Source organism: Lactuca virosa, chromosome 8, assembly GCF_052849685.1.
Source record: "Lactuca virosa cultivar CGN04683 chromosome 8, Lactuca_virosa_CGN04683_v6, whole genome shotgun sequence".
Taxonomy (NCBI): Eukaryota; Viridiplantae; Streptophyta; class Magnoliopsida; order Asterales; family Asteraceae; genus Lactuca; species Lactuca virosa.
The window spans coordinates 25190080-25216756 of NC_136433.1; the positions used below are offsets into that span (position 1 = coordinate 25190080).

A 26677-nucleotide genomic window follows, 5' to 3' on the forward strand; every position below is an offset into this window, starting at 1 on the left:
ATGAATATCCTCATCTAATTAAAAGATAATGGTCAAATTTTAAGATAATGTTCAAAATTATGTGATTAGTTTAATTATTTAAAATTTTGATCTAGAAGTTTTGAAAAATTTCCAAATTTGCCCTCAAGTTTTAGAATTTAAAATTTGATTAAAAGTTTTAATTTGGAAACATTAAATTTTAAAGCCCTAGTGTTTTAAAAGTTTAAAATACAACCCTTATACTATTATAATATTAAAAGATTATATATATATATATATATATATATATATATATATATATATATATATATATATATATATATGTTTAGGTTCTATGGAAAAAAAAAACCCTAAAAATCATAAAAATGCATAAAAAAATACTTAGAGATCACAAAATTTTTTTTTTAATTTTTTTATGAAAAAATCGCATGTTTTTAAATAAATTCGCTGATTTTTTTTTGAATTTTTTTTTTTTAAAAAAAATTGATTTTTTATTTTATTTTTCAGCGAATTTAATAAAAAAACCTGTGATTTTTTAAAAAAAAAATAAAAAAAAAAGTTTTGTAATCTCTAAGTATTTTTTTTATGCATTTTTATAATTTTTAGGGTTTTTTTGTTTTTCAAATAACTCTTCCTTATATATATATATATATATATATATATATATATATATATATATATATATATATAAGATGAGTCAGTTTTACCGTTAGTAGGCCTCATTCACGAAGCCAATCTATAAGGGGGGTATAAGGAAACTGCCTATAAAATGGCGGTTGAATGGGTGTCCACTCTCACCCACCGCTTCCTTGATTGGTGGAGGGTCGTTAGCCGAACGGGTAGGATAGGACATTAATTCCTCATTAATAAGTATAATGAATATTATAAAGTAACTAAATGTTTCTATAAATTCCCAATCTTAGTTACTTTAGGAAAATGTGAAAATGATGCTAGTCCATGAAATTACACTTTGCACCTTGCCAAGTCGTTAGTGGAGCGTGTATGGTTAACCGACACACTAACTTGGACTAACAAGTGTGGCAAAGGGTAGCTCGAGAATTACCATAGATCAATGGAGCTTGTGTGGTTAACCGGCACATTGATTGGGTGGTAAATGACATCGAGAGGGCCAAGCTAATTTTCATGGTTATTCACACCTTGTTTGTGATCCTCGGTATCCCAGTCGCAAACATGAAGGGCATAATCGAGATTAAACATGCCATTAAAAAGTTCAATGAATCTCAAAATACTCTAGGAATTTCATTTAAAACCTAATTTTTCATTTCGTTTTTCGTGGTGTAATTGGTAAATCGTCATTTACCTACCTTCAAATAATTTGCAATTAGATTACGGCATCCCTTTTCCGAATTGTAAATTATTGTGTTGGGTCCTAGCCTTAATATTTCTTTGGGTGTTATATTAAGGATTCTTTATCTAATCAAAACTTTGTTCCTTTTCTTTTTCAGATGTCTGGCTCAAACAAATCTTCTGGCTCGAACTCCAACTCCTTAAGCTCCTTTTCTCTTTTGAACATTTGTGGGAGGGTCACTTTTGATGGATCCAATTTCAATGATTGGATTCGCAACATTCGAATGGCCCTGCGATACGAGGAGAAATAATACGTCCTCGACAAAGAACTCAAAGAGATAGATAAAACCAAAGCTACTGCTGAACAAATAGCTGAGTATAGGGCTCACGAAAAGGACGCGACAAAGGTGTCGTGTATTATGGTAGCCACTATGGCTCCTGAGCTGCAGCGGTTCTACAAGGACTACTGGCCTTACGACATGTGTCGAGATTTGATGGAAAAGTACCATCAAAGCGCACATCAATAAAGGTATGAGATTGTTGCCTCGCTAATAACAACCAAGATGAAAGATGGAGAGTCCATCACTAGCCACTTGCAAAGAATGAAAAGGTATGTGGATCGTTTGCTCAAGTTGAATGTCAACTTTGATGAAGAGTTGGCGATTAATATTATCCTCCACTCTTTACCTCCTTGTTATGATTAGTTCAAGATGACTTAGCATATGAACAAGGAGGAAGTTACCTTAAGCAAGCTTCAAGGTTTGTTGAGAACTGCTGAAAGTAGACTTAAAGGCAAAGCTGTCGAGTCCACTCTTACTACTGTTGCCCCAGTCCTTGCTATAGGACATGGAAAAGGGAAAAATAGGAAATCTCCCTCTAAGAGCCACAAGGGAAAGTCCCATGATGGATCTTTTTCAAATGGATCCAAAGGTAAAGCCAGTTCTTCCACTCCCTCATCCGATCCTAAATAAGCAACATGCTTCTACTGTCACAAGAAGTGGCATTAGAAACGAAGTTGCCTGAAATACTTGCAGGACATCAAGGACGGGAAGATAAAGCCCTCCTTCGCAGGTATTTATACTATTCAATCTAATAACTCATCGCATGCTAGTTCTTGGGTCCTTGATATAGGATGTGGTTTTCACATTTGTTCTGATTTGTAGAGGCTAAGAAGAAGTAGGGATGTGGAGCATGGGAAGATGAACCTGATAATGGGGACTAGGAAATCGTCGCATGTCACAAAGATCGGGATTTACTCTTTAGTTCTTAGTAGTGGCTTAGGATTAGACTTGAATGATTGTTGCTGCTCGTCAGAGATGATGAGGAATATTATTTCTTTTCATGGTTTGTACAGACAAGGTTTTAGATTTTCATTTAATAATGAAGTTGGTTCTATTAATGCTTTCTATAATGGTAGTCTTTATTTTGAAGCATTGCCTTGTAATGGTGTATATGAAATTGTGATGGTTGTAGATAACTTAGGAAATAAGGTGTTGTATATCGATTCGTCTAATGGTTTAGACAAGGCATGCTTGTGGCATTGTCGTCTTGGACATGTCAACAAGAAGCGCATAGCCCAACTCCATAAGGATGGAGTCTTGGAGTCATTTGACCTAAAGTCACATGACACATGCGAATCTTGTTTACTTGGAAAGATGACTAAATCACCTTTCACTGGTATTTGTGAAAGAGGTGAGGGATTGTTGGATCTCATACACACAGATGTGTGTGGGCCCTTCAGATCCACCACAAGGGATGCTAACCGCTTCTATGTGACTTTTACCGACGATTATAGCAGATATAGGTATATCTAATTAATCAAGCACAAGTCGGAAACCTTTGAAAAGTTCAAAGAGTTTAAGCTAGAAGTGGAGAATCAATTGGGCAGGAAGATAAAGATGCTCAGATCCGATAGTGGTGGTGAGTATCGTAGTATCGAGTTCCACGACTATCTTAAGGAATGCGGAATTGTTTCATAATTGACGCCACCTAGAACACCGCAGCTCAATGGTGTGGCTGAGAGGCACAATCGAACCTTGTTGGACATGGTTCGTTCCATGATGAGTCGAGCTTCATTACCTATCTCATTATGGGGGTATGCCTTAGAGACTGTCGTACATATCCTTAATCTAGTCCCAACTAAGAAGGTTGCCAAAACACCTCACGAGATGTGGACAGGGAAGGTTCCCTCGTTCGAACATATCAAGGTTTGGGGTTGCGAGGCTTTTGTAAGATGAGAGACTCACGACAAGCTTGAACCTCGTAGTGAGCGGTGTATTTTCATCGGCTACCCACAAAAACCTTTTGGATATCTTTTCTACAGACCTAGTGACAACGTGGTCTTCATAGCAAGGAGAGGGGTGTTCCACGAGAGAGAACTCATATGCCAAGAGGACAATGGGAGGCAAATCGATCTTGAAGAGCTTCAAGAGTCAAGCGGTGAAGGAAGAGATTCCTGTTGATGAGTCTTTACCTCTGAGACGTTCCAATAGAGTTAGTGTTCCACGTGTGTTGTATGGTTTCCATATAACCGCTGAAGGTGATACGTTTATCAGTGATAGTACACTGATAAATTTGGATGAACCTAACAACTACAAGGAAGCCATGGCGGGCCTGGAGTCTGCAAAGTGGAAGGAGGCAATGGACAGCGAGATTCAGTCCATGTATGACAATTAAGTTTGGAACTTGGTTGAAAATCTACCAGGTCGTAAGACGGTCGGGTGCAAGTAGATCTTCAAGAAGAAGACCGACATGGATGGGAAAGTACACACGTTTAAAGCACGACTGGTTACGAAGGGCTTTACTCAAACCCCAGGGGTTGACTATGATGAGACCTTCTCACCAGTAGCCAAGATCAAGTCAATTAGGGTGATGTTAGCTATCGTTGCGTTGCATGATTATGAAATTTGGCAGATGGATGTCAAAACTACTTTCCTTAATGGGAAACTGGCTGAAGATGTTTACATGTGTCAGCCAGAGGGTTTTGTAGATGCAAAGTACCCAAATAGAGTGTGCAATCTTGAGAAATTCATTTATGTATTAAAGCAAGCGTCTCGCAGATGGAGTCTTTGTTATGATGAGAAAGTCAAAGAGTTTGGATTTTCAAGAAGCGAGGATGAGTCCCGTGTGTATGTCAAAGCTAGTGGGAGTATAGTTAGCTTTCTAGTATTGTATGTTGATGACATACTACTCATAGGAAACGACGTCCCAACTTTGCAGGAGGTTAAGACCTGGCTTGGGAAGTGTTTCGCTATGAAGGATCTAGGAGAAGCTTGTTCTATTCTGGGGATAAGGATTTTGAGAAATAGAAGTAAGAGACTAATAGGACTTAGTCAAAGTACTTACTTGGACAAGGTACTGAAACGTTTTAGCATGGAGAATTCCAATAAAGGGGAACTGCCAATCCAAAGCAATACCAAGCTGAGTAAGACTCAGAGTCCGAGTACCGATGTCGAGATAGCGGAAATGAGTCGAGTACCATGTGCTTCCGCCGTTGGCTCGATGATGTACGCTATGACATGTACTCGCCCTGATGTGGCTTTTGCGTTGAGCATGGTTAGCCGATATCAAGGGAACCCGGGTAGAGCTCATTGGACAACAATTAAGAACATTCTTAAGTACCTGCGAAGGACTAAGGATTGGGCCCTTACACTTAGTGGGAGTGATGAATTGAGAGTGACAGGGTATAATGACGCCAGCTTTCAGACCGACAGAGATAACTTCCACTCTCGGTCGGGCTGGGTATTTACCCTGAATGGAGGAGCAGTTACTTGGAAAAGTTCCAAGCAGGAGACCGTGACTGATTCAACGTGCGAATCAGAGTACATAGTAGCAAGCGAAGCGTCGAAGGAGGCAATATGGTTGAAGAAATTCATTGGAGACCTTGGATTTGTACCAACCATAAAGGAGCCTATGGACATTTTCTGTGATAACGAAAGAGCGGTTGCCTTAACCAAGGAACGAATGGATCATGGTAGATCCAGATACATCGACAGAAAATACCACTTCATCAGACATCGGGTACAAGAGGGACTCCTCGTAGTCAAAAGGGTATCGTCAGAGGAGAATCCAACAGATCCCCTCACAAAGAGACTGAGCAGGGTTAAACACTTACATCATGCGAGGAGCATTGGTCTGAAGGACGATATTACTTTTAGTGATTAGATAGTTAGAAACTTGTAACAATTTAAATGTAATTGACATTTGATGATTAAGTAATGGAAGATTTATTTATGAGTAAAGTTTACTATCTTTTGTCAATTGTTTATTTTGTGTTTCATTTTGCATGTTTTACTTCCTGAATAATTGGATTATTCGAATTATCCACAGTCGATCATACTTTGGAAGTAAGTTATGAGGTTAGATTGTCATGAATTGGTTTGTAGAATGTCTAAGTGCTTAGACATAGCAAAGGTTTTCTGAAACGTTCATGACTACTTCTAAAATAAATTTGAGTATTGGATTAAACCCACGCTCATATAAATCACTTCATGGAATTTATCACGAGTGATTGTGAGACGATAATATCGTATAATCTTTAAACCGAGATATATGAGTTGTTGTTTACAAGTTGGTTGTACATTGATAATGTGTAAACGCATCAGTAACTTGATGTTATAAAACATGTTGTTGTGTATGATTTGATGAGTAAATAGTACAAGCATATAAGTCAAATTTTATCCGTTCCTTTTATCCTAGGAGGGTAAGAGTGATATCTTGGGCCCCTCGATGATTTTCTGTTGACTTATGTGTCGGGCCCGGTCAGGACAGAATTGATGTGTTCAATTAAGTTCTATGTCAAATAAATCAGAAGTCGGGAAACAAACTGTTGGACATTGAGAATGATTATGTTCCATGTCTTTGTCCACACGATATCTTGCAGAACGGAGGATTATATGATCCCTTATCTAAAGGATGCGTCATTGACTAGGTCAGAGTTTGACAACGGCTTTTGAGAGCTACTATTGCTAATCAGATTCTGAAGTTGCATTGACAGTTATAGTTATTAGACTTATGCAAGCGGGAGACTGTTGGATTAGGTGTCTAAGCCCATAACTATAATTGGTATGTACTTGATTTGATAGTAGCATGGTCCTTTTGGGTTGCCTTCACCATAGCAACTTGACAGGATGAATTATGGAGAAAGAGGTTGATAAATGATTTATTAATATATTATAAGAATAATATATTAATTGAGAAATCATATTATTTAATTAGTCTTGATCATAAATTAATTCAGAATTAATTTAGTGATCAAAAGAGACTGATTAAAAGTAAGGGACTGATATTGCAAATCATTGATAGTTGCAAGTTGGGCTGATGGACTCCTAAAGGAAGGAGTGGACAAAATCTATGGGAAACCCATGAATATTTCGTCCAAGGGGCCTTCTAGAAGGATTCCATGGATTGCTTAAGGCCTAAGCAGAGAATTAGGGTTTCCACCTAAAACCCTAGCAACTCAGCTATATAAGGAACCCTTGGCTTATGATTTTCGGCCCTTTGCATTCTTAGAGAACCCTGGCCGAATTCACGAAGCCTCCATCGCCTCTCTCTTGTTCATTATTTGCTAAGTGGTGTTTGTGACTCCATTAGAGGTGCAACGCTTGAGGCACTAAGCTCTTGAAGGTCAAGATTAAGTTGTCAACAAGAAAGGTATTCTTCTAAACCCTAATATGATTAGATTTCGTTTTCTTGTATGCTAGATTAGGGTTTTGCTTTGGAAAATTAATTTACATGTATAACTTGAGAAAAACCTAGATCCAAAGCAAATAGGGTCGCATGTGCACCATAGGAATGTTGTAATGCTCAAAACCCATCAAAACGTGGGTAAACACCCGAATGTTTTTAAACCATAACATTTTAAACTTTGAAATTTTTTTTGGGTGTTACTGGATTGATTGCTAATATATACTTAGAATCTGACTTTGAGTTCATTAAGTAGTTCGTTTAACTCAAAACATAAGATCTATAAGTCATAATTTACTTAACAATGGTGTTAAGACAAATTGAATTTTTAGGTGTTTCAGTGTATAATGTCAACGTGGAACTTAAACTTTGAAAAAATCAATAAAACCATTGATGCTTACAATGTATCAATAAGATCTTACTTAGATACATCAATGTGGAATACACTGATGTAAGCTAAGTCAACTATTTTAGACGATTTGCTCATTAATGGATTTTGAAGTGAATTCTAAGACTTAGAATGAACTTAATGATTAATATCGGAAGTATTTGGAATCAAATCATTAACTAAGCAACCAAAGAAAAATTTAGCAAGCTATATCTATTTTTGAAAGTGAATCAGTCAAACTTATAACAATCAATGAAAGTGTCCAATATATGTGGTCAAGTTCAGTGGAATTGGAAGCTTAAATTGAGAGTTTCTAGTTAATCATTTAGTTAAGATCAAATTGAGCTTTAGGATGTTATTGAGATGTTAATCTTAAGTAAAAACATGTTGCTAGCTCTTATTACATCCATTAGAGTAATTTGGAGTGGTTAATGAAGAGTTAGTGCCAAAAACACCAAAGTATAATATCATTTTTGGACAACAACCAATAAATGGGGGAACTGATGAATTACACAGTTGTGTAATTCACCAAGCATATTGTGCATAGTCATGTAAAAGGTTGTGCCAAAAATTGAAAATGTTATAACTTTTGGTATTTTTATTCGATTGACCTCAAACCACTTTCATTACACTTCTTATTACTATGGGAGCATATCTAAGAGATAAAATAAGATTCCAAATGTTTAATATCAATAAGAAATTAATAAGTGGTTATGTAGTTAGTTAAAATTTGATGTATAGTTGACATTTAGTCATTTAAACACTACTAGAAGTGAACTGAAACATCTACAACTTGATAAGGTGGTTATTACTCCAAGAATACATGTCCTTATTCTATTTTTATGTTTTGGTGATCTAAAATTCATTTTATAAGATATCATATTTCTATTATATGTGAATATTGTAAGTATTATTTGTTGCATTCATGAAATGATGTTTCATAATGTGTTTTGGGAGTGGGGAAAATTTTATTCATATTGAAATGAGTTTAATGATGATCATATACATCAATATTAGGATGGGAAATTGAGACTTGTATGGTCCAAACACTTGAGATTGACTTTGATATCCAAATATGAACATTATGGAAGATTGTGAATTGTTTCCAAGTAAACCACCACGTACGAAAGTTGTGAATGGTTTCTAGTGAAACTTTCACGTGCTGGTTGGGTCTTGTAATCCCTTCACGTGTACTTTTGTCATCGTTCATTTATACATAGTACAATGTTTTCTTTGAGACTCTATATAGGGAATGAGCTTTGTGATATTTCTTCACATATGCTTCATAGCCATTTTTTTCTCGGTAAACTTGTCGTGAGAGTCCCTTTATAATGAGATAAAGGACTTGAGAGATGTTTGGACTTCGATATTGATAATGAGATTGTGATTATTAGCATGTGCATGTCAATTGCATTGCATTCTTTAATGTTGTTGATTATTATTGATGAGTTTAATGTTGTTTAGTAATGCGTACTTTGAAATGATTTTTATCCAAATATTGATATTATACAAACATTTTGTTAATTTGAAAACCTTTATGGGAGCTTGACTTTATGTTTGGAATGTAGACTTTTTGCATTACCTTCAAGCATTGACTTCGGGAATACTCACTATACTTTCCAAACATAACCTACTATTTTTGCATTTATTCAGATTGAAGATTTAGAGATGAGAAGTGAAGAACTTATAGTTTTAGAATATCACTTAGTTATGTAGAGACTTAAACTTAACCTTGCTATGTATTGATTATTCCAACCTCACAACTATCAAACGTTGTTAAAATTTGGTGTGGGTCCAACAATATATTGTGTTGACATGGTGCCCTCATTCACGTAGTTGAAGATTCAAGTATCGTCTGTAATAGTGATGTAGTTTAATAATAGATTAGAAGCTTGTGTGTCGACTTTTATAAAAAAAAAAATCAAAATAATTTTGGATTGCCACCGTAACTATTTGGACAAAATGTAGAAAAACATAATCATTTATCTATCAATATCCACAAAACCCTTACATTTTGTTTATATACAGAAAAAACCTTACATTTTCAGTTATCTTTCAGATTTACTCGAATATCATTTTTTAGAAGTAATCAGTTGTTTTATGACATGACATTTATCTTGTTCGTGTTTAGGTTGACATGAAAAAAAAACTAATGTCATTTATTTTTGCTTGAGTAAATGATTGTTAAGTAAATGATTTATTCCTCACGTTTTACCTTAGACAAGAGGCAACATCGTTTGTTTTTATTTCCATGTCAACTAAAAAACGAAAAAGATAAATGTCATGTCACAAAACAACCTGTAATTTTAAAAAAAAAATGGATATACATATTCAAAAGGATATCACATCCTAAATCGTTTCACTAATCATAATAAAATAATTTTTTAATTATATTTAATAATAGATATAAATTATTAAAAACATGTGATGTCATCCTCACTCTACCCAATTTTGCTAATTCTGAAAAGTGAAAACTTACTAATGATGATCTATTGACCAACACTTCCGCTTTCTTAACTCAATTTTTTTTAGCAAATACAGCAACTATTTACATGCTTCTTTGTTAAGTTCACTCTTGGAATAAAGAAGAAAGAATGTAAAATGGATCTAAAAGATACTTGAGGAATTAACATACTTAATAATTGGAGTATGTTTGATTTTCATTATGACAACTATTAAAAAAGTAATGTAATCATATATATATATATATATATATATATATATATATATATATATATATATATATATATATATATATATATATATATATCTTAACTATATTATAAAACATATTTAACTTTTCTTGAAATTTAAGAGGTACATGCTTAATAACTTAATGTACAAATTTATTATGTACAAATCACTCATTTTTTTATGAACAAAAACTAATTATGGTAAAAAATAATCAACAAAGATATTTACGAAAGGAAACATCAATTAAATTTCTTTTCTTTTTTAACGTGGGCATGAAAATTTTCTAACATATCAGCCAGAAAATTTATTGTTATTGAAACAGTTACATAACATTTTCTGAATAAAAAAATCATTCATGGAAACAATAATAATTGTCGCCGCCGCTTTGCGCGGGTATACATCTAATATATATATATATATATATATATATATATATATATATATATATATATATATATATATATATATATATATAGAGAGAGAGAGAGAGAGAGAGAGAGGGTAGGTTCAAATGTTTCTCACATCTATTGTGTGCTAGAATGCACCAATAAAAATTTAGTATTAATTATATGTATATTAAATGTTATCCATACTTATAACTTATTTTTATGGAAACTAATTAAATTCGTCATTAATGTCAACAATAATATTCTTTCGGAATGAATTCATATCTAAAAGAATGAGAGTGTATTCCAGCAAAATGAGAGTGTATTCTAGTAGAATACACTCTCGTTCTTCATATTCTATACAACTTTATTGTATTTTAAGTGAGTGAGTCCTGAAACAAAATATGAACTCATATATAAAAACCTAGATGCGAATTCATTCTGAAAGAATGTTATTGCTGACATTAATGACGGATTTAATTAGTTTCCATAAAAAGAGAATTATAATTATGGATATCATTTAATATACATATAATTATGGAAATCATTTAATATCTATACTTATTTAATTAAATAATTATTTATTTTATTAAATTCCTATCGGTGCATTCTAACACAAAATAAATATAAGAAACAAAATAACTTAGTCATATATATATATATATATATATATATATATATATATATATATATATATATATATATATATATAAATGTTAAGTTTTTTAAATTACAATGTTGGACTATTTCACTTGTTTGTCGAACACTCATTACCACATGACCCTAATTTCTCAATAAATTAATGTAGAAAATACAAGATCTACCATAAAAAATTAATCAGTGTTACCAAAACAGAAGAAAATAATTCCAGTGACATAAAAAAAACTGAAAAATAAAATAACAAACACAAGGGTAAGATGACTAATTAGCCATGGCAACAGAATTAACCATGGCAATAGGATGAGCAAAGCCAATGCTTCTTTGGTTAGGCATAGCAAGCATTGCAGTATGATCCAAAAAATCATTCAAAGACACCACAATTTCCAAAATTACCCTCAGATCATCACCACATGAAAACCCCTTGTTCCCAATTTTTCTCACTGCATACACATAAAAGGTTATGCAACCTTTCCTGAACTTGAACCGGGCCATTTCACAACCGGCCAGACCCTTGATCAGCTTCCGGTTCACTTCCCCTAACGGTATCTCCGCCGGCCACATCCGGTCCACCGCCACCTTCATGTTTTCCGATTCGAAGACAAAAAGGACCACCTTCGACTTCTTGGTGCCGAGGCCGAGGGTGAGCGTGTGCCAGGCATGGTGGGCTAAGATGGTGAAGGTTGAGGGGAGGAAAGCGGCGGTGGAGAGGAAAGTGGGTGACGGTTTATGTTGGGTGGTGATTGGTGGTAGGGAGAGGAGACGGAGGAGTTCGAGGTGTCTGGCACGGCGGACGGTGAAGGATTTGACTATGAATTGGCCGCCGAAACGGAGACCTTTGACATGAGAAGAGGGTTTAAAAGAGAAATCTGAGTTTGAGTGGTGGTGTTTTTGCTTCTTTTTCTTGTTTTGCTTGTGTTCTTTTTCTTCCATGGTGGCGATGGACGGTGGCGGTGATAATTTTGTGAGAGAGGTCAGAGGTGGGTGTGCGTGATTATCACGATTACAGACCAATAGAGAGCTTTTTGTGATGCAACCACTGGTCAAAAGGGCAAGTGGCGTTTCTGGGCCTTCTGGCTTTCTGACATTGTAAAATATTTATTAAATTACGAATAAAATATAAAATTCAAAGTAAATTACAATAATGGTCCTGGTGGATTTGGTTAGTTACGTGTTCAGTACCTATATTTTTTTTAAATAACTATATTATCCTATTTTAGTATTTTTACTAAACAATTTTTCTAAAATAATTATATTATCCTTACTAAATATTTTTAATTAGTCAAATAAATATTTTAAATAAGTGAATGCAACAAGTAGCTCCCATCACCCAACTCGCCATTCCCCTTCATCATCTTTTTTTAGTCCTTCACCTCCAACCAATCAACCCTACACCCCGACCATCCTTCCACCCCTCTTCTTTCCATTTTCCCTTTCTCTTCCACTATATCTTCATCATCTTCAACACCACCACTCAACATATCACAACATCTGCGGGAAAATTGATACTATAAACCAAAATCATATAACCAAATCAAATGAAAACCAAAATCTAAAATACAAATACAAACCAAAATGTGGAACCCAAATGAAACCAAAATCGATCGATTTTTGAAAATGAAAACCAAAATCAAAGAATATGATCATAATTTATGAGTACCAAAATCAATTTATTTATCAGTCATTGTTGAGGATGATGTGACATCAGGGGTCGATTTTATTTAATTAAAACTTATAAAGTTGACTCTCCATTCACATACATCCATTTATTATCCGCGATTGGGATATTTCATTCATGTTGACTCCCCATTATGATTCTCTATTGAGGCTCAAACCTTGAATAATTGAAAAGAAACTGGGAATTTCTTTTTATTTACTAGAAGAAGGAAATACACACACACACATATATATATATATATATATATATATATATATATATATATATATATATATATATATATATAGAGAGAGAGAGAGAGAGAGATAAAGAAAAAAAAGAAAGAAAGAAAGAGACACAAATAAAGAAAGTAACCTAAAATTCCAGTTAGGCCCCGTTTGATAGACATCTTTATATGTCCAAACAGATCTTTCTGGCTGAATGGACCGAAAAGATTGTTTGATTTGCACAAAAAAAAGGGTATTTCCTGCTAATATATGTCTTGCCCAGAAAACCCCAAAATCATATATTTCTGGCTGAATAAGTCGGAAATATAATTATGCCCCAAACATCGCATCTTTTTTTCTTGGATTTTTTTTTAAATATATATTTTTTAATTTGTTTTTTATTTGATTATTACTTTTCACTTTATTATTATATATTAATAAATATTATTTTTAATATATATATATATATATATATATATATATATATATATATATAGATTATTTTTTGGATTATTAATTTCTTTTAAATAATTTTTTTATTGGATTATTATATATTAATAAATGTTATTTATAATATATAATATTTATATATTAATGAATATTATTTTATTGGATTATTAACTTATTTTAGTTAATTCTTTTTAATTCATTTTATTAGATTAATTCCTTTTTTGGACAACATCACCATCATCCTAATTTATTTAAAAAAAATCTCATCCATCCTACCATTATCGGATATAAACCGGGTCAAGATTCACACGTTGGGTTATAAAAAAAACTAAAATGGTTAGAAAGAATAACAATGTAACATCAACTTGAAAAACAATAAACTAAAAACAACCTAATCGACATTCTATTTGGATTTTAATTGATTTATGTTTAATTACTTTGTATTCCAATTTGTACTTAGATTTTTAAATGATTATTGTGTAATTTTGATTTTGTATGACAATTTATATGTTTTTATAATTATTCAGCAACTTCATCCATCATAGTATTGATCAACGATGTAATATGGTCATTTTTCATCATTCAACACAGTCAGTCAGATGTACAATCAAACATCGTGATTTCTTTCCCAGTTAGAAAACTTTCTTAGACAACACATTCCCGGACAACAACTATCAAACGGTGCCTTAGTTTTGGTGCGAGTAAGAGAAAGCAAGTGGAGTTCTCCAGTGGTCTCTTAGACCTTCCGGTATACTTATAATGACGAGCGTCATGGTCTACCTGGCTACGAAACACGAGCACGAACACCAGCCCGGATGTCCGTTGTGGCCCTTGGTCGTGGTGATTTGTTGTGCTGACGACAATTAACCACAACCAATCAAATGCAATTCACTCTTTGACCCTTTTTACCACCGAAGACTAGCGATTAAACGACTATTTTTGAAAAAAAAAATTAAACAAACATTTACCTATAAATACCACTATATACAACCTTATTTTCACACCATTCTTCTTTTTCTCTATTTACATACATAACTTTGTATTGTTTACAATCCAAATACGATGGATTCAAATCAAAATACCCCACCAAACCATCAAAACTGCAAGCGCGATAACGCTTTTGCGTTAGATACAACCCCTCGCCAATACCCAAACATGGAATCACCTCAGGGTGGTTTATGAATTTGCTCCAAAGTGGTTCCCCTATCCAACAAACTTGTCACACCCCCAAACCAGAATGGCGGAAACGTTCGGGGGCGGAGGACGTCATGTATAGTATCACAACAATTGAATAATAGTAATCAAAGCAACAACAACCATTGTATTAATAGTATAATGTTTACATTACATTCGAATAATACACATTTGACTCCAAAAGTAAATAACAAGTAAAGACTCGAAGCTACCATGCTCCATCTTCTTGAATCTGGCACGTGTACCTGTCTACTAATGTCCTGAGAATACAAGTAGGTTTTGAAAGAGTATCAGCATTAAGCTGGTGAGTTCATAAGCGTTTTGTTTTAGAAAACTGTTATGTGTTCTTTCGAAAAGTGCGTTGTGTTTCTCCAGAAAACCTTATATCTTCTTATGTAATGAATATTAAGTAAAAATGATTCTTACTAGTTCCTCCTGCGAGTACTTAGTGTGTACAAATCATATACAATCCAGATCGAACAAATAATCGATTGTGTGGTTCTGCCCCAAGCCCACAACCAAACAAGGAACATGAAATGAGGCGGAGACCACACATTCCACTGGTTGTCGGATCTTCATGTATATAACCCTGAAGTATTCACTAAGTACTTACAAAGTTAACTGTATTGGTCCTTTGATATCTGTTGATAATGTTCCTCAAGAAAAATCAATATTTTCTTATTAAAAGCATGATTAAACCCATTCCTTCTATAACTACTTAGTTCATACTAGTTATGTATAAGCCAATATCGAACAGACAGTTAATTGTGTGAATCTGCCCTAAACCCACAACCAAAGAAGGAACAGGGAATGACGCGGAAAGCAGACATTCCACAGTCTATCGGATATTCTTCATACGTAACCCGACTGCATAGACTAAGGAATTATAGAATTAATAATGAATATTCGTTAATTGAATAATAATCCCATTGTTTGTAAAGTACTGATGTTTATCTTGGAAAATCCTATATTTTCCCTAAGTGTAAGTTATTGAATTATCTGATCCAAACCAAAAAGTACAAGTATCTACCATACTTATGTTTTTTAAGCATTGTTCTGTTTGAAAACCCTGGCTACCACCAGTAATGTATAGTATGTTCTGTAAACTAGGAGTGTTGTTAATACCCTCCTGTGATCACTTAGTACATACGAGTTATAGAAATCTAGATCGAACAGACAGTCGATTGGGCGATTCTGCCCTAAGCCCACAACCAAACAAGGAACAGGAAATGAGGCGGAGATCACACATCCCACTGCATGTCGGATGTTAATTTTGTTAGATTAGGTGTCTAAGCCCATAACTATTATTGGTATGTATTCGACCCGAGAGTAGCATGGTCCATTTGGGTTGCATATCATCAGGACAATTTGTTAGGATGGACTTTTGAGAGAAGGTTATTTATGGTTTATTAATATATTATAAGTAATAATATATTAATATGAAATCATATGTTTTAATTAGTAGTGATCAAGAATTAATTTGGAATTAATTTAGTGGTCGAAAGAGACTAATTAAATCTATGGGGACTAATTATGATAATTAGTTATATTTATATGTGTTGGGCTTATGATCCATGTTGGACCAAGTTTATGTATGGATACATAAAGAGTTGGGCCACATGAACCATGGATCATAAAACCCATGGGTATGGATTTGGGTTATATCCATGACCCTAGAAATCCCACATATAAATAGATACTTCATTGCCCAAAATCGCCACTTGTATCTTTTTAGAGTTGGTGTCTTTTGTGTGCATGGAATTCTCTCTCAAGTTCATCCTTTGTCCATGGTGTGTTGTGATTCCATTTGAGGCTTCCACATTATTGGGGCTAAGCTCTTTAAGGCCAAATACACCAAGAATTCAAGCTCCATCAAAAGGTATGTCATGCTAACTAGTATATTATAATTTTATGTTAAATGCATGCTATTTGTAAGATTAATACCTTGGAAACCATTTTCATGTATAATTAGTGAAAACATAGATCCAAGGTATTTAGGGTTGTATGTGCACCATAGGATGTTGTAGTATACCAAAACCCAACAAATTTCATATTACCCTAGTGTACATACTAAGTCATCACATAGTTACTAACCCTGTTGAATGTGTGTTAGGTATATTATTACGTGAACGAGTCGTTGTTTCCCATGTGAGTTCTTATAACCATACTATGGACGATAAACATTACGACGTACTTCGGACTTCGTGAACTAAATGACGTTTGTCACCCTAGGTTGACTGTAGCTAATAGTCAGGGTGCGGGATTGTCACTCCCGTATAGATCTATACACACACTTACGCTCTCCCTCCAGGAGACTCTGGTTACAAGGGGTACACTTACCAGAAGACGTGTCTCACATTGTAGTTCTCTCAACGAATTCACGAATAATACTATGAAAACCCCTTTTTGTTATTAATATGAATCCTTATAAAAATAATACCTCTTATTTCAAAATTCATAAGTTTGTTTCCTTGTTTTAAAAATGTACTTGTAACGTTTGTATCTTAACATGTTTTGTAAAACTGAGTTCAATGTTTATCATGTTTAGTAAGTTCTATGTTCGATACGTGCTAATGATAGGAAAATATAATAAACCAAATTATATTTTTAAACACAAGATTACTTGTGCGTTTACTTGTATTCCCCCCTTAAAACATTAAAAAGCTCGGAAAATATAGGGGTATGAACTCACCTGATTGTGAATGACTAAGATAAGATGCTTGGTATGCTAAGTGAAGTCCCGAGCACAATACAGTCCTATTAAGCACATTTTAACATGTATAGGCCTACCATTAGTGTGTATAACAACTAACAAGCCTAGGAAACAACCTTAGGATGTAGGAAACACTTACAATGAAGTGTTAGAACCAAGAATGAGGGATAAAAAGGAGTTCACGGCCAAACTACCAGGGGTTCACGGCCCAAGATGTGTTCACGGCCCATGAACACATGAAGGGTTCACGGCCCTATGAAGGGTTCACGGCCGTGAACTCTTCAAGATCATAAAGATGGTGATGAAAGTGATGAATCAATGGATGAATATGAAGCTATTTACGTGAATAAGATGAATAACAAGTGAAAAGGGATGAATTACTTACGTTTGTGGGGTGAAAAGAGAGCTTTTGTTGAACGAGTCTTGAGAGAGTCTTGAGGAGTTTTCGGCCAAGGAGGGAAGAAATGAGGACAAATGAAGGAAGCATATATATATATATATATATATATATATATATATATATATATATATAATATTTATATATGGAGAGGGGTTCACGGCCGTGAACCTAGTTTACGGCTGTGAGCATCCCTAGATGATATTTCCGGCTCTAATGCATTCCTCTAATCCCGCGCTAACACTTCTCAACATTCAATCCTTAAGTGTACTAGGCTTAGAGACTCTCAAACTGACCCTAATCACAGTAAAACCGAAGCAGAATCAAGTCTGACTTTCTATTGATCGAGTTTACATACAGATAGAGATTTTGGGTTGTCACATCATCCCCCCGATAGAGGGAATTTCGTCCCGAAATTCGGATTCCGAGTTGTTGGTTAAGGATAAGGAAAAGAGGTGGGTACTTTGGTTCCGTTTAATCCTTGCGTTCTTTAGTGAATTCAGATCCTCGCTGGCTGTTTCTGCGGATCTTCATTGTTGGATCAGCTGTTCTGATATGTAGAGAGTGTGTGGGTTTGACTTGCTTGTCTATGTCCATCCAACTGGTAGGATGTCCATTAGTAGTCCTAAACAGATTTTGACCTGAAGTTCATGGTAGGACTCATACCTGGTTCATCTATCACCGCCTTGTGTACACAAGTCGTATATAATTAAAATTGATAAGACGATCGGATGGGTGGCTCTGCCCCAGGTCCACAACCAGACAAGGAACAGGAGATAGGGTGGAAGCACATGTCCTAAGCCCGTAGAATCTTAATTATATACTACCCTAGTGTATACACTTAACATTGGTAGGCTAACCGTACTTGTCCCTAGCCTCTGTGCTTATACTTGACTTGCTGCGCGAGTGGTATTTACAAAAGGTCTGTCGGGAATACTAAGGGAAGGTTACGGGAGGATATCATACTCCTCGCATGAGTACTTCGGAGGTTTGAAGTGAGAGACAATTCCGAGGTTCACATCTAGTTTGTCGTTATGAGTGACGAGAGTTTTGTTATTCGGTCGGTTTAAGGCGAAGGGTCTCCTCGGTGACACATGGATTTGGTATAGCGTGGGCTCAGTTAGACTAGGTGGGATGACGTCGTCGGATTGCGAGTTAAGTTAGTTCGGAAGGAGAGTTTTGTTAGAACATTGGTGCATCTATGTGTGTACGTTTCTAGTGCTTTCTGTTTTGATCTTGATATTACTACCGTGAATGTTTTGTACTGCATTAAGTGTGTACTAACTGAAAGATTGTTCTAGTGAATGATAATTGATATTATGATCCCTATCCAGTCCCTCTATAATCGCTTGGTGTCTACAAGTCATATATAATTAAGATTGATAAGACAGTCGACTGAGTGACTCTGCCGTAAATCCACAACCAGACAAGGAACAGGAAATAAGGCGGAATCACACACTCTAAGTCTATTGGTTCTTAATTATATATGGCCATAATCTTCACACCAAGTCATTATAGCCTACCAGAAAGAGTATTTAGTTTCTACATAAACTAAGTGCTTTGCTTAAACGAGGAAGAAATTATTATAGTTAGGGTCTAGTCAGGAAACGTACTGCTGTTCTCAGGTGGTTCCGGGGTGGACTCTCCTGCAGTGATCATTAGCACTCTTCCTTCTTCACCAGGATTTCTGGCCAATGGACAATCTCTCCTGTAGTGCCCCGTTTCACCACATTCGTAGCAGGTCTGACTTACCTCCTCAAATGGGACCTGAGAGATTGGTCGTGTCGGTGCCCTACAAAAACGGATGGTGTGTCCCCTTTTGAGGCAGTTCTTGCAATACATCTTCCGACACCTTCTAGTATGATGAAATTGTTGGATTAATGTCTAAGTCCATAACTATAATTGGTAAGACTTGACCCGACCCGACATGGTCCATTTGGGTTGCATGGCATCGAGACAATTGGATAGACAAGATGATGAAAAAGGATACTAGTGATTTATATTAATATATTATAAGTTCTAATATATTAATATATAATCATATTATTTAATTAGTATTGATCAAGAATTAATTTATAATTAATTAAGTGATCAAAAGGAACTAATTAAATATGGACTCTAAGATATATGTGTGTGATGGGCCAAGTTCATTTAGGTTGGGCTAAGCTTTCATGGATAGTCCATAAAGTGTTTAACCCATGGATCATATGAAATGAAAGGTCATGGGTATTAGGGTTTAACCCTAATCTCCACACTATATAAAGATGTCCTTGGTTGGTGAAATGGGCACTAGTGTGTGTACACAAAAGGGAAGGCCGATTTCACTAGAGAGAACCAAAGTATCCTTATTCTCAAGGTTATTCCAAGTGTTCATGGTGTTGTGTGAACCATTTGAGGTGTCACACTTGGGGCACTAGGCACTCAAGCTTCATGAAGACAAGTTACATCAAAAAAAGGTATCTATTCTATCTATTTTATTACCCAAGTATATGATATTTGTATGCTAGTATAGGGTAATATCTTGGAAACTTCATATTTGCATGTATAATAGAGAAAACATAGATCCAAGGTATTTAGGGTTGTATGTGCACCATAGGATGTTGTAGTATACTAAAACCCTACAGTGGTATCAGAGAGCCATGAGTTGTTTTCTGTTATATTCATGCAAATGTTTGATTTTCAAAGTTGAAAAAAAAAAGAAAAAAAACATGAAGTTTGTCAAATTTTAAGATAATTACTTGTTTTGTGAAAAACTAATTATTTGTAAAATTTGAATCATTTGCTATATGAGTTGAATTAGGTCAAATTTAGTAAAAGATAAAATGATATGATTATTTTATTACTTTTAAAAGTTTGATCTAAATGTTTTAAGGAGTTACAAATTTTGTCATAAAATTTTGGAGCTCAAAAAGTTTTTTTTAAAGTTGTGATCTTATGTGTTTTGAAACCTCCATAAGTTATGGATATGAAAAAGTTTTAAAAAAAATTGTTTTTATGGAGTTACAAAATTTGGTGTTAATGTTTTAAAGAATTCCATAACTTATTCTTAAGTTATGGAACATGAAAAGTTTCATCATAAAACAAGCATTTAACTTCATAAGTTATGGATTACCAAAAGTTCTATGTTTCCTTGATTTATGAGTTAGTTTAGATTAATGGAAAAAAAATTGTGTTTTAGTTGTTTTCAATCCTAATTAATCTAAAAGTTGTTCATAAAATGTGTTTTTTTGTAACTTATCCTCAAGTTATATGAAAAGTCACATTTATGAATCTTAAAAAACTCATAAATATGCCTTAGGTTACAAAAAAAATGAAGAGTCTTTTCTTATAAATAGTTTTTATGGCTCCATAACTTGTCCTCAAGTTATGGATGTCCAAGAGTCTCTTCATTAAAAGTTTTAAAGCTTTACTTAAAACTCATAAGTTATGAAAATCCAAGAGTTTTGAATAGTTTCAAAACTTGCCCTCAAGTTTTGGAATTTGAAAAGTTTTCTCTAATGAATACTTTAATTCCAAGTTAAGCCCTTAGAATTTTAAAAGTGAAAATTCAACCCTTATACTTTATAATATTATAAGTTAATAATATATATATGTGTATAAGAGCAAGTTAGTCTTACCAGTAGTAGGCCTCATTCACGAAGCCGGTCTATAAGGGGGGGGGGGGGTATAAGGTTGTTGCCTATAAAACGGCAGCATAATAGGTGTCCACTCTCACCCACCGCTTCCTTGACTGGTGGAGGGTCGTTAGCCGAACAGGTAGGACAAGGACTATAATTCTCCCTTCATTAAAAGTATTAATGATAAATACTAAGTAACTAAACCTTTTATTAATTCCCAGTCTTAGTTACTTAGGAAAATGTGAATAAGGTGCTAATCCATGAAATTACACTTTGCACTTTGTTTAAACCCTTAGTGGAGCGTGTGTGGTTAACCGGCACACTAACCTGGATTTAACAAAGTAGGCAAAGGGTAACTTAATATTTATCATAGTATCGGTGGAGCTCGTGTGGTTAACCGACACATCGATTGAGGGGTAAATATTAAGGGTACCAAGTATATTTGCATGGTTACTTCACACCTTGTTTTGTGATCATCGGCATGCCAGTCACAAAACCTGAAGGGCACACTCGAGACTGAAACATGCCATTGAAAAGTTCAATGAATCTCAAAAGATCTAGGAGTTTCAAATCCAAGTAAAAACCTAATTAAATTATTTCATTTTTCATGGTGGAAATTGGTAAATCGTCATTTACCTACCTTCAACTATTTTATAACTCGGATTACGGCATCCCTCTTCCAGTTATAAATAGGTTGTTGGATCCTAGCCTTAATATTTCATATTGGGTGTTATATTAAGGACTTTAGATCAACTATCTTGAATATCTCCCAAAAGATGTCTAGTTCAGACATCTATGATCTTCCCAAATCTCTTGGAACTTTACTTCCTCCACCTCCTCCAATTATTCTCCCTAACCCACAAGTTCAAGGTCACTCAAGCCCTAATGGCAAACAAGGTCTATGTGTGATCACATCTTAGAGATGAAGTCACATATTGACAAGCCGGGAGAGTTGGGTGTCAAAGTCTTGAGAAAGTTGGATGTTCAATCACTTTCTAAGTCACATAGTGAGTTCCTTTGGGACTACTATGAAACAGACTATGACATGAACCTTAATGATCATATCTATTTGCTTGGTGCTGCTGAATCAGCAATGATTTGGAACGATAGTAAAGCAAATTTGATTAGAAGATCAACTTCCCGAAAACTTTATGGACAGTGACAATGGTGACACTGGAAATCCAGAAAAAGCATTCTCTTCCCAATGGAAAGGGATTGGCCATAGTCAACCCGGTTGACCAAATGGTAAAGAGAAAGGCTAAGTCTGAGATAGTCCAATTACCAAAGGGTCCATATGTTTATTTTGCCAAAGGAAGGGGCGTTGATTGCAAAGCTGCCAAATTTACCTAAGGATGTTAAAGTCAAACTCTACATCAGGTAGAGCCCATTATCTAACTTTGTTAAGTTCTATTCTGAGATCCTCATTACATGATGTGACTGGGTCACATGTTGATGTTTTAAGAATCAAAGAATAGAGAGATATCTTAAAGGAAGTATATGCTGATTCTGATCGCGAATGTGGATTTCGATCGCATCAGAATTTTGAGCAGTTGCTTAAGAAGTTATGATATATTGCTAAGGAATAGATAACAACAATTTTCCATGTGGATTGTAAGGATAAGTTTTTCCGCAAAGTTTTAAAATAAAAGAAAATTGTTTAATTTTATTTATTTGAAGTATCCTTACAATGACATTTGTGGAAAATTGTTGCTTATATGATTCCACTGACAGCAATATTGGAAAATGGATTTGATTCTTTCATTTGTGGTAGTGTCTAAATTTACCAAATCAGGAAAGTTCCTCATCGCCCAAGTTTCAATTGGACCGAAACTTGGAATCATGCAAGTTGAATAGTATGATGAATGAGAACTTTCAAGCATTGGAAAATCAAGACTAATTCCTTGTCCACATGGATGTGTGAGTCAAGTGAAGGACTAAAGGGATCGAGTACACATTCTTGTACACTGGTCATGTGTTGGATTAATGTCTAAGTCCATAACTATATTTGGTATGTACTTGACCCGACCCGGCATGGTCCATTTGGGTTGCACTTCACCGGCATAATTTATATGGATAGTCTTTTGAGAATAGTATATTTATGATTTATATTAATATATTATAAGTTCTAATATATTAATATGGAATCATATTATTTAATTAGTATTGATCAAGAATTAATTTAGAATTAATTAAGTGATCAAAAAGAACTAATTAAATATGGACTCTTATATATATGGAATGGGCCAAGTTCATTTAGGTTGGGCTAAGCTTTCATGGATGGTCCATGGAGCTTTTAACCCATGGATCCTATGTAAATGAAAGGTCATGGGTATTAGGGTTTACATGGATGTAACCCTAATCCTCCATAATATATAAAGGGGTCCTTGGCTCACAAAATTGGCACAAGTGTGTGAAAATAAGAGTGGGCCGATTTTAGTGTGCATACATATTCTCTCAAGTTCTTCCAAGGTGTTTTGGTGATTTTTGATTCCATTTGAGGCTTCCACACTATTGGGGCTAAGCTCTTAAAGCTTGAAGACATCAAGCTACATCAAAAGGTATGTCATCTAACTAGAACTTTGTAGTATAGGTGCTTCATAATATGCTAGTTAGGATGAAACCTTGGAATAGTTAATATTTGCATGTATAATAGAGAAAACATAGATCCAAGGTTTATAGGGTTGCATGTACACCATAGGAGTGTTAGAATGCTCAAAACCCAACAGTGGTATCAGAGCCATGGGTTGTTTTCTGTTATATTGATGCAAATGTTTTATTTTCAAGTTGAAAAAAAAGGAAAAAAAAACATGACGTTTGTCAAATTTTAAGATAATTACTTGTTTTGTGAAAAACAAATTATTTGTAAAATTTGAATCATTTGTTATATGAGTTGAATTAGGTCAAATTTAGTAAAAGATAAAATGATATGATTATTTTATTAGTTTTAAAAGTTTGATCTAAATGATTTAAGGAGTTACATATTTTGTCATAAAATTTTGGAGCTCAAAAGTTTTTTTTAAAGTTGTGATCTTAAGGGTTTTTGAAACTTCCATAAGTTATGGATATGAAAGTTTTTTTTTTTAAAAAAAAAATTTGATTCAAAGTTTTTATGAAGTTACAAAATTTGGTGTTAATGTTTTAAAGAATTCCATAACTTGTTCTTAAGTTATGGAACATGGAAAGTTTCATCATAAAACACATTTAATTCCATAAGTTATGGAATCCAAAGGTTTTCAAGAATTAAAAAACTTGTCCTCAAGTTTTGGAATTTGAGAAAAGTTTTTTATGAAAAAAGAATTGAATTCTAAAACTCTTGGGTTCATAACTTAAACAATTAATCAAATGGTTTTAATTTTGAGTTTAATAATTGGAATTATGATGTTTTGTTGAATAGTTCAAATTAACTCTTATGGACTTTATTAATAGTTAATTAAAGCGTTTAATTAAAAGAGTATTATTAATCCATAAATATATGGTTTGAGTTTAATTAAATTAAAAGTCTAGTTTAATTAATAGATTAAACCACCAAGTATTTTAAATGTCTAAAATACACCCTTATACTATTATAATATTAAAAGTTAAATATATTATATGTATAAGAGCAAGTCGTCTTACCATTAGTAGGCCTCATTCACGAAGCCGGTCTATAAGGGGGGTATAAGGTTACTGCCTATAAAATGGCAGTTTAATGGGTGTCCACTCTCACTCACCGCTTCCTTGACCGGTGGAGGGTCGTTAGCCGAACAGGTAGGACAAGGACTATAATTCTCTCTTCATTATAAGTATAATGATAAATACTAAGTAACTAAACACTTATAAATTCCCAATCTTAGTTACTTAGGAAAATGTGAATAAGGTGCTAATCCATGAAATTACACTTTGCACTTTGTTTAAGCTGTTAGTGGAGCGTGTGTGGTTAACTAGCACACTAACCTGGACTTAACAAGGTAGGCAAAGGGTAACTTAATGTTTATCATAGTATCGTTGGAGCGTGTGTGGTTAACCGGCACATCGATTGAGGGGTAAATATTAAGGGTACCAAGTATATTTGCATGGTTACTTCACACCTTGTTTTGTGATCCTCGGCATCCCAGTCACAAAACCTGAAGGGCACACTCGAGATTGAAACATGCCATTGAAAAGTTCAATGAATCTCAAAAGAATCTAGGAGTTTCAAAACCAATTAAAACCTAATAATACATTTCGTTTATCTTGGTGGAAATTGGTGAATCGTCATTCACCTACCTTAAAATATTTTATAGCTTGGATTACGGCATCCCTCTTCCAAGTTATAAAATAGTTTGTTGGGTCCTAGCCTTAATATTTCATATTGGGTGTTATATTAAGGACTTAAATCAACTTTACGTGAATTTCTCCCATTGTTAATGTCTGGTTTAGACAACAATGATCTTCCCAAACTAAGCTTTCCTAATGAATATGACTTCCCGAGTTTGGATCATGGAAGTCATACTTCTCTTCCTCCACCTCCTCCAATTATTCTCCCTAACCCACAAGTTCAAGGTCACTCAAGCCCTAATGGCAAGCAAGGTCTATGTGTGATCACATCTTAGAGATGAAGTCACATATTGACAAGCCGGGAGAGTTGGGTGTCAAAGTCTTGAGAAAGTTGGATGTTCAATCACTTTCTAAGTCACATAGTGAGTTCCTTTGGGACTACTATGAAACAGACTATGACATGAACCTTAATGATCATATCTATTTGCTTGGTGCTGCTGAATCACAATGATTTGGAACGATAGTAAAGCAAATTTGATTAGAAGATCAACTTCCCGAAAACTTTATGGACAGTGACAATGGTGACACTGGAAATCCAGAAAAAGCATTCTCTTCCCAATGGAAAGGGATTGACCATAGTCAACCCGGTTGACCAAATGGTAAAGAGAAAGGCTAAGTCTGAGATAGTCTCATTACCAAAGGGTCCATATGTTTATTTTGCTAAAGGAAGGGGCGTTGATTGCAAAGCTGCCAAATTTACCTAAGGATGTTAAAGTCAATACGTTTGACTCTACATCAGGTAGAGCCCATTATCTAACTCTGTTAAGTTCTATTCTGAGATCCTCATTACATGATGTGACTGGGTCACATGTTGATGTTTTAAGAATCAAAGAATAGAGAGAAATCTTAAAGGAAGTATATGTTGATTCTGATCGCGAAGGTGGATTTCGATCGCATCAGAATTTTGAGTAGTTGCTTAAGAAGTTATGATATATTGCTAAGGAATAGATAACAACAATTTTCCATGTGGATTGTAAGGATAAGTTTTTCCGCAAAGTTTTAAAATAAAAGAAAATTGTTTAATTTTAT

The 26677-nt window shown here is 34.4% G+C and overlaps 1 protein-coding gene across 1 annotated transcript; it reads right to left on the minus strand.

Moving 5' to 3' along the window:
• Positions 1-11245: 11245 nt before the first annotated feature.
• LOC145129011 (uncharacterized) lies at positions 11246-12167 on the minus strand. Its single transcript, XM_079063768.1, has one exon. The coding sequence runs from the start codon at positions 12028-12030 to the stop codon at positions 11362-11364; it is 669 nt and encodes a 222-aa protein (XP_078919894.1). The 5' UTR covers positions 12031-12167; the 3' UTR covers positions 11246-11361.
• Between the last annotated feature and the right edge of the window lie 14510 nt (positions 12168-26677).